The sequence below is a fragment of the Thermobia domestica genome, chromosome 17 (assembly GCF_964235325.1).
Source record: "Thermobia domestica chromosome 17, izTheDome1.hap1.1, whole genome shotgun sequence".
Taxonomy (NCBI): Eukaryota; Metazoa; Arthropoda; class Insecta; order Zygentoma; family Lepismatidae; genus Thermobia; species Thermobia domestica.
The window spans coordinates 67,106,411-67,119,865 of record NC_137470.1 but is presented as its reverse complement, the minus strand read 5'-3'; the positions used below and the strand labels follow the sequence as shown (position 1 = coordinate 67,119,865).

The 13,455-nt window shown below is 37.3% G+C and overlaps 1 protein-coding gene across 1 annotated transcript in view; it reads right to left on the bottom strand.

Moving 5' to 3' along the window:
- LOC145674496 (uncharacterized) overlaps positions 1–1,352 on the bottom strand; it is a 108,016-nt gene extending 106,664 nt beyond the window's left edge. Inside the window, exon 1 of the mRNA XM_081744638.1 lies at positions 1,101–1,352. Coding sequence (XP_081600764.1) covers positions 1,101–1,197 — 97 coding nt within the window. The 5' untranslated portion in view covers positions 1,198–1,352. The remainder of the gene's footprint in view (positions 1–1,100) is intronic.
- Positions 1,353–13,455: the final 12,103 nt, after the last annotated feature.

Sequence of the window (13,455 nt, the reverse complement as noted above, 5' to 3'; positions counted from 1 at the left end):
GGTTAACGCTCTACCACTGAGCCACCGCGCCTCCTATTTTTAATAGTTGTATATAACTCTCACATGATATGTCATTCCCTTGACATACACGCGTGGGGCCGCGGTGGCTCACTGGTAGAGCGTTCACCTCTGGTGCTTGGGGTCCCGGGTTCAAACCCTGCTCCCGCCAAGTGAACTTTGCGGTGGACAAACACCGTGTGCGTGGGTTTTCTCGGGGTTCTCCCGTTTCCTCCCAATTTCTTCATTCCACCATTTCATTCGTCTCTCATCATCAACCGTCTCCTTTAGCCTAACCGGCATAAGCGTGGGACGTAAAACTCAAAAATTTCATTTTTTGACATACACGCACCATTTCCATATTTGCTTTGGCGCCAATATACCGTAAGAAATGTACCTCTCCGCGAAGTAATCTATCCGAGTCGACATACAGTGAAGCTTTCATCGAAAACAACCACTTTCTTAACTTTTACTATTCCCATTACCTGACTTTAACTCATTCTTCCACACAAACTTAAACAAATTCTCCAATTAACCCGGTAAATTTCCTAAAATTGGTCCGGCGATACAGCAATTATCCAAAATTTAGTACCTTGAGTCGTAGTCTTACTCACCTATTCTTCTTGCGTGTCTTGTTCGGGCGCAGCTGAGAGGGATTATGCAATAGTAACCCAAAGTTCTATTGCGCAGGAACACGGGCGTCTCTGGCAGGGGGAACAGAATATTCAATATTTCATTCTAATTTCATTTATTTACTAACGACAGAATATCACATAAATAATAATAATTATGTTTATTTGGAATATAATATTCAGGGTGTGAAACGGTTGCAATCCAGTTCTTGATATACCATAGCGGGTCCGTGAAGGTAAGCAGAAAGGTAGCAAACGGAATCGAAGTTAATAAACAAGTTGGGCAAGGTTGTACCATTTAAATAACTTCCTTTGATGTCCCCCCTAAATTTTACATGCCAGAGAAGCCAGTGCGCGCGAACATATTATAACCGAATGTCTTTCATGCGCAGGAACAATTATCATATGTAACACAACATGTAAAATTTATGAAGATTTGAAATGTATATGCATAATATTAAATTAACTCACCAAATGTATATAGCTCTTCCACATCGTACTCTGGCCAAGATTCCTCAGGTTTCACATGGAATACTATTACTAGTTTATTCGTCGTCTTCCCCACCATGGGCACTTACACATCATGTTTTCGTCATATTTATTTAACCAGCAACTTGGTACACAGCAGACACTGACTATAAGAATCAACAAACTTTGAAGCAGCCCACCCACACTGCATAACCATGTGACAAATGAAGAACGCGAACGGAACATACAGGCAGCGCGACCAGACAACGATTTCTCCAATCAGGCTCTTCAGCGGCAAAGTGTTATCGTCGCTGGCGGGCTGCCATCGGGAAAGAACTGCAAAACGGCATTAGCGGAAAATGCCCACATCCCGCCTTCACGCCGCCTGTGTTGGCGGCCTGGTTGCTGAAGCAGGAGGTGGCCCGACATCAACGGCGGCACATTGTCAATGGGGGAGGCATATACGAGCATTAACTGCTCCAGTCATTTCCTCTACTGTCTGCCGACCCTTTTCCGACTCGTTTTATAAGGATCGTCTGCTTACTGTATTGGCTGTGAAACTTCCATATACTGTTCCGCTTGCAGGTCCTATAGTACAAGAGTTATATTACTAGTCGGCGAACCGCCAGCGTTTCGGCGCTTGTCCGAGTATCTTTGCCCGAGGTCGGTCCGTCCGCTGTTTGCCGATCTTTCGGCTCCTTTACTTGTTGGCACGCCGCCACCGTTTCGGCGTCTTTCTGATAGCATTTGCCGTAGTCGGCCCTTCCCCTGTTAGCCGACTTCTTCAAAATGTTTGTCAACTATCCTCTCGTACTTGTAATTTAATTTTAAATATTTACTTCTCATATACCCTTTACGTGCAGTCCTTGTACTACATTTCTTTTCATACATTTACTTTTATTATAATCGGCACGCTGTCAGTGTTTCGACGTCTTTACAGCCATCGTTTGCCGCGGTTATTCTATCCGCTGTATGCTGACCTTTTGCCTACTCCGTTTTCACAAGACATATTTAATGAAATTAGTGTCCACCCTTCGGACAGTTTCATTTTTTTCTTCATCATTAAAGAAGATACAGTCTCTATTCATTTTCCAAATTTCGACACGTTGTCGCTGGTACGCAATGTTGAAACTTTCGACGACGTCGTGCCGACATCGTTTTCCAAGAAATTGCCGGCAGTGAATTTTCGTAGTCGTCGTCCGACTGTCTGCCGACTGTTTTGAGAAAGCTTTATAGAAGGGGTATATAAGCCCTAATTCGTATTTTAAAGCAACAAATTACCTTCTAACTCTCTTGGTGAACGACTCTGATTTTGTTTTCTTTTAGTGAAACCCCGACTCTGATTTTGCTCGTCGCAGTCACAAATCGCGTGGAAAGACGCCGGTGTCCGGCGCCGGCAATCCAACCGCGGCATCTGGTCGGCATGGCAAAATGTCCGACTGTAGGTGACATCATCCTGGTGGAGAAAACTTCATTATTCGGTATACATTTGTAAACTTTCTTAACGAAAATATATTTGTTTAGATGTAAAATGATTGATGCACGGAACCTTAAAGATTTGATATTTCACTTAATTTTTACCCTTTCTTTTCTTTCAAAAGCAATTTACTTCTATTAGTTTATCTGAGAATGTGTGTGATAGTACTTTACAATAACTTTTCGTCTTTTCGAGTGTACAATAACGCCGGTTGAATTCTAGATAGACGTAGTATCTTGTAGTATTGGATACCCCAAACTTTTTACCCCTCCGAACAAAAAAAAAATCTAAATTTAAAAATAGGGAAAAATAGGGTATTAATTTGTATTCGGTAAGACACAATATTACTTTGGGTGCATGCCTAATAGTATTCCTCCTCAGATATGGAGTGGGTCAGTGGGTTGTGATTCAAGTGCATCAAGATTTGTTAGTGTGTCAGTGGGTCGTGGGCTCACTGAATGTGACCCACTCTGACCCACCACTCGCCATGACCCACCTTGATCAACTGACCTGCCGACCCACTCTAATCAGTGCAATATAGAGAATATCTTCTGAACACTGGTGAATTTATGTACGTTTTACTTCCAAAACCTCCATTTTTTTCCTTTCTCGTTTGTTTCTTTTACTTACCTGATGTGAGTATTTTTAAGTTAAAAAAAAAACTTCAAGTACTTTGCATATTGATATTTGTAATTGTAATAGCAATAATAATATTTAATACTTGACTTTCAAGACACATTCGAATTTTACACTGTTTATTTTTCCTTTACGTTGGTCTACTTTACCTTGATTCCACACTTTCAAATTTCCTTCTATTTTCCACTGAAAAGTATATGTAATTCAACAACGAAATAATTATATATGATAATTAAATTGGAATTCATCGTAATTCGGCTCATGGCAAGCACTTTATCATTTTATATCTTAAAGGTCAGATCCAACAGTATTGTAACAGAATGGTGCTTGAGCAATTGATCGTAGAAATTCAAAGCCCCTTTTAGTGATAATTTCACAACCTTGTTTCATTACAAGTGTAAACATTTTGGTCAGTAGAGAGGAGGCTACGGATCATGGGTCAGAATTGACGGTAGGTTTTCTTGGGCCAAAATAGGTCATGATGAGTGGTGGGTCAGAATGGATCACAGTGGGTTGTGGGTCACGCAGGGTGGCGGTGAGTGAGCCATGGGTGAAGTTTTCATTGACCCACGCCATCTCTGCTCCTCCTCTGAAATGTATTTATGCTCTTTTATATTGGTTTTGTATTTATGCTGTTTTAAGTTTAATGTTGGTATTTGTTTATTGAACGTGCAAAATGCACGCTCTGCAAAAATTAGGCTGTTTGGAGACCTTTTAACCTTTTCACATATGATATTGAAAGCAACGGCTATTCGTAATAAATAAGAAGAACGTTCCAGCTATTCTCGGGAGTATTTGCACGTATGTTATGGATTCTCTTCCCCGTGATGTAGATATCATATAACATTGATGTGATAATAGTTATGTATTTCATTGTAATGCATTTCAGGAACATTAGTTTATGTTTACGGCTGAAATGTTCACGAGCTGTTCAGGACAAAATCTATATAATAGCGACATCTAGGGAGAGTTACTTCAGTCACGTCATGAACTCAATAGAATCTGAAATGCACGGTGCAGTGATCTAGATTGTTTATTTTCATGCGCTTTTTAAAAATCGTTTCTTCTGAATGTTTTTATTAGCAGTCTGTATAAACATGAAACCACCTGAGCACCCTCGTGGCTAAGTGATTACCGTACGCGCCTTTGGCGTGGAAGACCCGGGTTCTATTTCCTGCGGTAGCTCATTTGGTTCGGATTGCACGTTAAGCTGTAGGCCCACGTCTCATATAGTCTTGCTGCTGATAGGGACGCTAGACTAAAAACAAAATCAAATCAAATGAGACCACCAGCTTAAAACCACATCGACACGTTTTTAAGCTACTCCATAAATTTTCATATAAGTTTGCACTTATCTAATGCTCTTACATGTTGATACTTTAGGCACGTGGTGTTCAAAGTGAAATCGGCAAACACAATTCAAGCCTTTCCCGAAGAGCGTACCCACGCGGGGGTCAACAGGGCCCCCATCCATCTGAAACCTCTAATTTTGACATACATTTGTACACTTTCTTAATAAAACTATACCTAGGTATTTGTTTATCAAGGAAATACTAGGTGTGGTATACCAATTTGATCTTACGCTTCATCTACACTCTTCCTTTTCTTATAAAATCATTCTAATTCCATCGTGTTTTTGAGAGTATATTTTCCAGAACATAACAGTTTCTTATAATTTTTTTGAGTGAACAATATCACTGGTTAATACTACCGGGGTAGTAGTTTTGTACAGGGTGTGGGGAACTCACGTGTTTCATTTGGATCTAGAATATCTAACTAAAGTCCGATTTTCATGCGGTTTGTAGCAAATGATCAAGGAAGGATAGGAGATTTATGAAACTGTATTTACTAGTTTAAATTCGTCCGGAATTCCGTAGCGGCTAATCCTCAAGGAATACAGCAAATATTCGCTAGTGTTCCTCACAATTGGAATGAGGTGCCGTGCGCTGTGGAGATTAGTTTTCTTCGCTAAATGGCAACGTCATCAGTCAATAAAAAATAGAAAAGTGGAATTTTGTATTAGGGATTGTACTGCACTATTCTATGTGAGTTTGATCAGGACACAGTGAGAATAATGTACTCTGTGGAGCAACATGAGTATATCGTTAAAAGTGTTTGGAGGACGGAATCTGTCGTTGCTACGCAAACAGCATTTAGAACCAATTTAAATCGCGGTCTGCTCCAGATAGAACCATAATATGGTCACTAGTGAATAGATTGGAAGAAGGAGGATCACTTCTGAGTGAAACACGGAAGTATCTATGTGATTGTGAAAATAGGGTGTTGTGAAAAATGTCGGTTATCGAGTCCTTAGTTTCTCCAAGAAATCTCTCGGTCATTTGTCACAAGAAACCTTCTATAGCTATTCAGCATGTGATTTATATGTGTTACTACTAACAATTAATTTGTATTCTGCAATTTTGCTTTAAATGTGCAAACCCTCAATCCAATTGTAAGATACAGTGGCGAATATTTGCTGATTTTCTTGAGGCGTGATCGATATTAACCCGGATGAATTTAAACCAGTTATCATAGTCTCATAAATTTCCCCTCCTTCCTTGATCATTTGTCACAAATCGCATAAAAATCGAACTTCAGTTAGAAATTCTAAACCCCAATGAAAACCGCGAGTTCAAAAAAAATCACACTGTATTATTAGACCACCACAAAGAAACATTAAATCCGCCACAACAATTTTTTGGGGGGAGTGCTTGATTTGCACAATACATTTTCCATTTATTTAAAAGCTAATATTCAGTAGTTCATGAAATTCACAGTTGTCGTAACAAAAATATGTTTTTCCACCCACTATTATCATCAAAATCTGTTTGCTTCTTTCTACCCTCCTGATTTTGGAAACTGGAAAACCGACATTTTTATTTTCTGTAAGAACGTTTTTTTTTCAACAAACTCAATTTCGGTTTTCTCTAAAAACCGGTTCAGTCTTTGGCTGAAAATGATTTCTGCTTTCCCCAAATAACCGTTTAGACTTCTAACCGAAACAGTTTTATCAAAGAGTTTTGAGATTTTACTGAGTTCTACGTGATCTTTGCGGAAGCCTGATTCTGCTCTTCATCTTGTAGTACTCATTTCCAAACAAGGTAAGGAAGAAGCAAACTCTTTCTGAGAGGAAGCCAAGCTTGCTTTAAAATCGAAATCGGTTTCGATAGAAATATACACCGGTTTTAAGACTAAAATCGTTTTTAGATATAAAACTAAACCGGTTTTTGAAAGTTCCGGTTTCCTGAAATCCATTAAGCTTAAAATCCGGTTCTTTTGCCGAAAATGTTTCTCATCGCAAATTTGGTAGTTTCAGTAATTATTTTCTTGGTGTTTTCAACAGTTGCTTATTAGAAATAAATTAATTTCTGTTGTTTAAGGTAGTGGGTCACCAAAAGAAACTGGTATTTTTAATACTTCACAATTTCAGAAATGAAGTGTACGTTTTATAAAGCAAACTTTGTGGTGCGTTGATAGGCGCGTTGCTTCAACTTGATCGCTCTTTTTCGTTGGGTCAAACGCCTTCATTCAAATTGACCAATGCTATATACATTTATACTGACCTGTGGTTGCATAAAATATGAGGTAATTGCTCGTTCCAAAAGCTAGTTTTGAGCCATTGCCTGCCCGTACGAATAACAACAATCAAATAAGAAAATATGAATAATGAGAAAAGAAGGGGAAGAAAATTGACCAAGGCCTATCTTCACAAATACTATCGGTGAAACCAAGGATAAACTCGTCATAATGGTTCAAACTGTATTTGAAGCAGGGGCTTCTGGATTACGAAGAGAAGTTGTCAGCTATTCGACTGTTCTTGCATAGTTTCTCTCTTGGAGCTAGGACATTGCAGTTTTCTTTTCCATATTATTATTGTTGTTATTATTATTAGACTTCAAACTATACTATGCATAATTGTCGGAAGTACAGGGTGTCCAATATACAATGCAACCCGGAGTTTGGGATAGTAGAACTTTTTGAACCTGAAGTGCTACACAAATAATGGTTATACCAAAATGAAGCCTTGTTTATGCATATATTTTTAAACTGGGAGGCAACGATTAAAGTACACTAGGAACAACACAATGTTGTCAGATGTAAAGGAAGGTGTAAATCTTTTTTTTTTTTTTTTAAACATGTAAATTGACTCATAACCCATGCGTATGGGTGTTATGTCGTTAATTTTCAGTTTGTTTAGTTGGAGTAGCTTGGAAACTATGGAGCAGAAGAAAAGAATTTTTCATTTCCACCGATAACTAATCGGATGAGGCCTCTGTAAGGGGGAACTAGGGAAATCGTAGTTTTCATAAATTAACACTCTGAATTGGAAGGCCTGCTGATGTTTTAGTGCAACAAAAGGTGTGTTAAGGATCTGTCTACATTATGCAGTTCCTGAAAGCAATAAGAAACAAACTTTGAAATTATTATGTTAAAATTATTACTTATATACACCCGGCAACACTGCTATTCACTTCTATGAGGTTATTTAAAGCAAGAGGTATACAAGAACAATTATCGAACTATTCAAGACCTCGAAACGAACATTTGCAGTGCCATTGAGACAGGGTGCGAAATCATCTCATTCAAAGTGAGGGGGAAGTTCTTTTAAACATAATACATGTACACAAAATCATAACCTATCAGAAAGAAAAGAAGCTAACCTATGCTTACCAGCTTGTCGTAAAACACGCTCATTTCTAATTATGCTATTCTGTATTGAATAAAACTTGAACAATGCAAGAAAAGTGTACTCTGAATTAAAACGTTGTGCTTTATTTTATTGACCTTCAATGTATTTTACAAGCTTGCATTAATAAGCCATTAAAAATAAAAATAAGGGTATTGTTCTAACTGGTGACCTACCAGGCTAGGCTATTATCTAGTGTTACACAAAAATGATTGGCCATTTAAGTATTTAATTTTATTTTTGTTCAAATATAAATCCGTGTCTATTTGTTCATGTCCTTTATTAATATAACCACAAGTTAAAGAATACTGGATAGGTTAGAGCTCGGTACGTTAAAAGAACAATACCGAAATGAGAAACTGTATTAAAAAATAAGAATTACAGCTATCTGTAAAATCTCACAAACACGAGACTACCGGTAACCTTCTCTTTATAGAAACAAATTATGTTCATACTCATCTTAATGTTCTGTATAGTGGTATATTTACTGTCTGCCATGTGGTGCCCCTCCTTAACCCAATACTGTGCCACACTTAATGCATTCCACAAATTCAAGGGTCCACTCAATTTAACTATCATTAAGGCTTCTAATGTATCTATTGTTAATCGATTTCTTTCATAGCTATTCAAGTCATGTGCAACACTGAAACCACGCTCACACTCTGCAGTTGATAGTGGAACTGATTTTATTTTCCGCAACAGCAGTATAAATACGGAAAGATCATCAACAGATTTGAGACCAGATTTCAAATGTCTGTATTCCATTACAGCTACAGATGGATCTTACCCAATAATTTAGCAGCCAGACATCAGAATTGTCCTACAATGGGCATTTTTTTGTTTTGTTTGTTTATTTGTTTGTTTTAAAATGAAGTTTCATCGAATACTTTGAAGCAGAAAATCAGTTCATCTGCTGGAAATCGTAGTTCATCTAAAATTCCTTGTAAGATTTGACATCTTACTTGCTCGAATTGAAATGATGTCGAGTCAGTCAACGCAATAACACAGATACTTCTGTTTGCAATTCGTGAGATAAACGTCATCATTTTTTTCGACTTCAGTAAGAGTTCTGCACGCAGTATGTAGCTGAGTTCCTATTTCTAGATATAATACAGATTTGTTTTTGCATTGTTGTACTGACCGTAGTTAATACATGAGCAATGTTTAAAAGCAACTCTAACATAAGTATGGTTTGTCTTGAAGTTAGCTTATGATACAAACCTTCAAGTTTTACCATCATTTGTTCACTTGATTCTTTTCTCACTTCGGCAGAAGACAAATAATCAATTATGGATGGATAGTCTCTATATACGGCTAAGAGCACATCTTTTTTACTGGAAATCCAACGGATTCGAAACAGTTTCTTTACTTTCAAAACACCTTCTTCGCCAATGACTTTGGCAATGTTTTCGAGGCAAATGCAGAAGGCTTACTGAAGACTTTATAAAGTTCGTCAAGCAGATTTTCGAAGTGGTGTACTGCGTTCACGACTCAAAAACTTTTTCTGTTACTAAATCAAGCCTATGAGCCATGCAATGAATACTAACTAAGTGGGGAGCAAATTTTTTTTCTAATGCGAGCAGCAGCTCAGCTCCATCGAGCTTACCTATGATAATCGATGCGCCATTTGATACAAGACCCATAAGTTTATCTTTAATAATATCAGAATCAATTACATCCTTTGCGAAAGCTTCAATGATCTTCATTTCTATTGTTTTTGCGTCTGCTTTCTTGATGCGTACTAGTTTATGAAAACAGCTTCGAGCAATATTCCTCTCATCCACGTACGTAATATACAGAATCAAATGCTTTTCAGAGAATCGATCTGTAGACTCCTCAACAGATATAAAAAAGCAATCAGTAGACTTCAAAAATGTTACCAATTTCTTGTGTAGCTGATCTGTAATGAAATGTGTTATTAAAGTAGCACTTTTGTCTGTATGGAGGTGAGTTCCCATGTCTAAACCATTTGCACGTTGTAATTTAATCAGTTCTGGGTGATCCCTGAAACTCCAACCTCGCTTTGCATTAATATATACTGTGCGGTACGAAATACTTTTATCGTTACATCCAATTGCTGTTCTTGCTTTCTCAGACACGTTTCTGTGCTTTTTCCAGTGCCTTTTTCTGACTTATGCTTCTAAGCAGAACCGATGAACTGAACTTAGTTCATGTCTGTATACGGCATCCAAATTTTTCTTTTTATTTTTCTGAGAAACACCTTTCGATGATCACGGCAAGTCATTATTGGCAGTTTTAATCTTATTGCTTTTACACACGACAGAAGCATGCAGTTTACAAACATTAACCATCATCACCTCCTGTCCTGCTTTCATTTCGAAAATAAACCATGATCTATCATGTTTCCACGAATTCTGAAATCTTTTCCATTCCATGGACGGTTGACTTTCTTCTAACAATGTTATATTTTAGTTCATTTTACTTGACATTGTTTTATTGCTTCCATCACCCCAACTCTCTGACAAATGTATTTTAGAAGCTTTCATCACATTTGCATTAAAACACTTCTTTTCACCTTCACCCGTTTCACCACTACTGCATTCGTCACTGCTTTTGTTCGTGAATAGGATCCATTATTAGTAACATGTCACTATTTAGTTTGCGAACTTTATTGTCTGACTCAGAATTAACGTTGAAGAATTTTGTAATTACGTTATTCGTAGCACTCTTCCTACGTTTCATTTTTGTTGCATTCAAGAAGTCAATAACACCACACTCAAGTATGATCAATAATGTTGCTACAGTCCTCGCTCTGGAGTGGGCTGAAAAATAGTACCAAATTGAAACAAAAAGGGCTGAATTCATTATTTTAAGCCAGTGAAATACGGTGCATCGCTTCATAACACGAAACTAAAAGAGGTAAAGTTCTAGACAACCCCTTCCCCTTCTTCCAAAAGTCCAAATCAAGCAAGTGCTTATTTTAAAAATTACTTTTTAAAAACATCCAAATAGGAGGACCTCGAACAATCGTGAAAGTAGACGAAACTTATCTCGCATGTAGGAAGTATAATAGAGGTCACAAATTAAAAGGGAAAATAGTTATCATCCTCTGTATATATTGTAAGGAAACCAAACGCGCCTCTATTTCAGTGACCAAAAAACCTAAACGGTATTATGACCATATATGAAAAATATATAAAGCAAGGAACAAATCAATCATCTCTGTGTCTAAACAGTTATGTTATAATAAAATATTAAAATATAAATTATTGCACTTTATTCTCGCGAATTTCACGACCGAAGGAGTACAATAGACACACAAAGTTTGTAGCGTTATGCGATGCAACGTCACAGAATTATTGCTCAACAGCATCTTTAAGAGTCCAAGGCACAAGTAACGTGAAATGTACGAAAAGTTTTACTTTCACTTTTGAAAATGTGACAAATATTTGTTAAATGGTGCTGAATGGTTAGGTAGAATTGTACCAACTTTTTCACAAAAGGGTCTGAAAGTACCAGCGTGGTACCAACGGGCCGATGAATGACAAAAAGGGCTGAATTAATACAATTGTACCAAGTGTGGCAACAGTGTATGATCACCTTAGTTGTAGAAGGACATAAAAGAATAGTTACTTCGGATCTGATCTTTATTTTGTTTTCAGAGTTGCCAGATCAAAGCACAGTTTAATTATTCACTGCATTTTTATTTTTGTTTAACGCTAACTGCACTTCGATGACTTTCATTATACTTTTCCTACTGAAATATTTGCAAATATGTTGATAAGTGTGTTGAACTTGTATTAATGGGGTACGTGTACCTTTGAAAGTATTTTGTAGGGAAACTAACGTTACATTTTCAAGAAATGTATGATTCTGACAAATATCTGCATATTATCTTCCCCCCAGTTACTCTGCGGTGGAGGGGATTATTTTCCAAAAAACAGTAAGTGAGGGGGAATTCCCCCTCATCCCCCCCATCCCCCCTCATCACCCTGCATTGAGAATATTAATATTTGTAATCTTCGTAAAGTTGCTGCTAACCTGGTGAAACGTGTGAACCAGTGTTTGAATAAAAATAGGGGACACTCCCAACATCCACTGTAGAGCTGGTAATTCATTTCTGATAGTAGTAGTATTGCCGGGTGCATGTAAGTAAACGTTTTATCATGATAATTTCAAAGTTTTTTTTTTCTCATTGTTTTCAGGAATTTCATAATGGAGACACATCCTTAACACACCTTCCGATGCACTGAAACATCAGCAAAGTCGACAATTCAGACTGTTAATTTATGAGAACTACGATTTCCCTAGTTCCCCCTTACAGAGGTCTCATCCGATTAGTTATCGGTTGAAATGAAAAATTATTTTTCTCTGCTTCATAGTTTCCAAACTACTGCAACTAAACAAACTGAAAATTAACGACAGAACATCCATACGCATGAGTTATGAGTCAATTCACATGTTTTGCAAAAAAAATTGATTTACACCGTATCATAGCACGGTTGGTCTGTTCGTCTGTCGACAGGCATCACAGCAGAAACCGTACGAAATGTCAGAATATTTTTTTTTAATCTATCAGCGTCCCAAGGATGGGTTCATTCTTCTCCGTTAACCCTTTATTGAAACCGGAAGTTGATCAAATTAGCCATTTCCGCTGTTAACGTTTATCGTCATAGACCAAAAACGGTAAGAGACAGCAACATATCCCGATCATCCCCAACAATTTACCATATACGTAAGTGGTTGAAAGTTGCTACTACTTTTGGTTTCAATGCTGATTTTCGTATATCAAAAATGGTCAGAGGTATCGAGATGTGGATTTTTGCAATTGACTCAACGTCCGAAAAATATGTTCCGTTTCTACAGCTAACCTTCTATTGAAACCGAAAGTGGTTTAAATATACCATAACCAGCTTTAACTTTTATCTCCATAGAACAAAATGGTATTAGATAACGAAAACGGTTTTCTGCAAACAATTCAGTGTATCAGGAGAACATACCGTCACAACCCGCAAGACTCTACCAAAACCGAGAGTGGTTGAAATTTACAACTACTTCCTGTTTCAATATTAATTTCCATAGAGCAAAAAGGGTGAGATATCGTGATGCAGTTTCTTGAACTCAATTCACCTCCTCAAGAGTAGGTTCTATTCCATCTTTAACCATCTATTCAATCTAGTAGGGTTCAAATAAACGATTTTCAGTTTCAACGTTTATCACTATAGAAGAAAAGCAGTAAGGCAGAGTGAGTAATGGCTTTCTGATACGGATCCAGCGTCCAAGGAACAGGTTTTTTTCTTTCATCTTACTAATTTATTACGACTAGTAGTTTTATAGATGTACTACTTCCAGTATCTAGTTCTCATAGTTCGGAAGTCTACTGTAGCTTTTATTTATTTATTTATTTATTTATTTATTTTTACATTTGCATTTGAGATTAGCAACATAGGCTATGTTTCCCCCAATCTCTCTATTCAAACCGGAAGCTTTTCAAATTAGGCATTTCTATTTTCAACACTTATGACCATAGAACCAAAATAGTAGTAGATAACGACACGTTGTTCCTGGCAATTTATTCAATGTCAGTATCGATACAA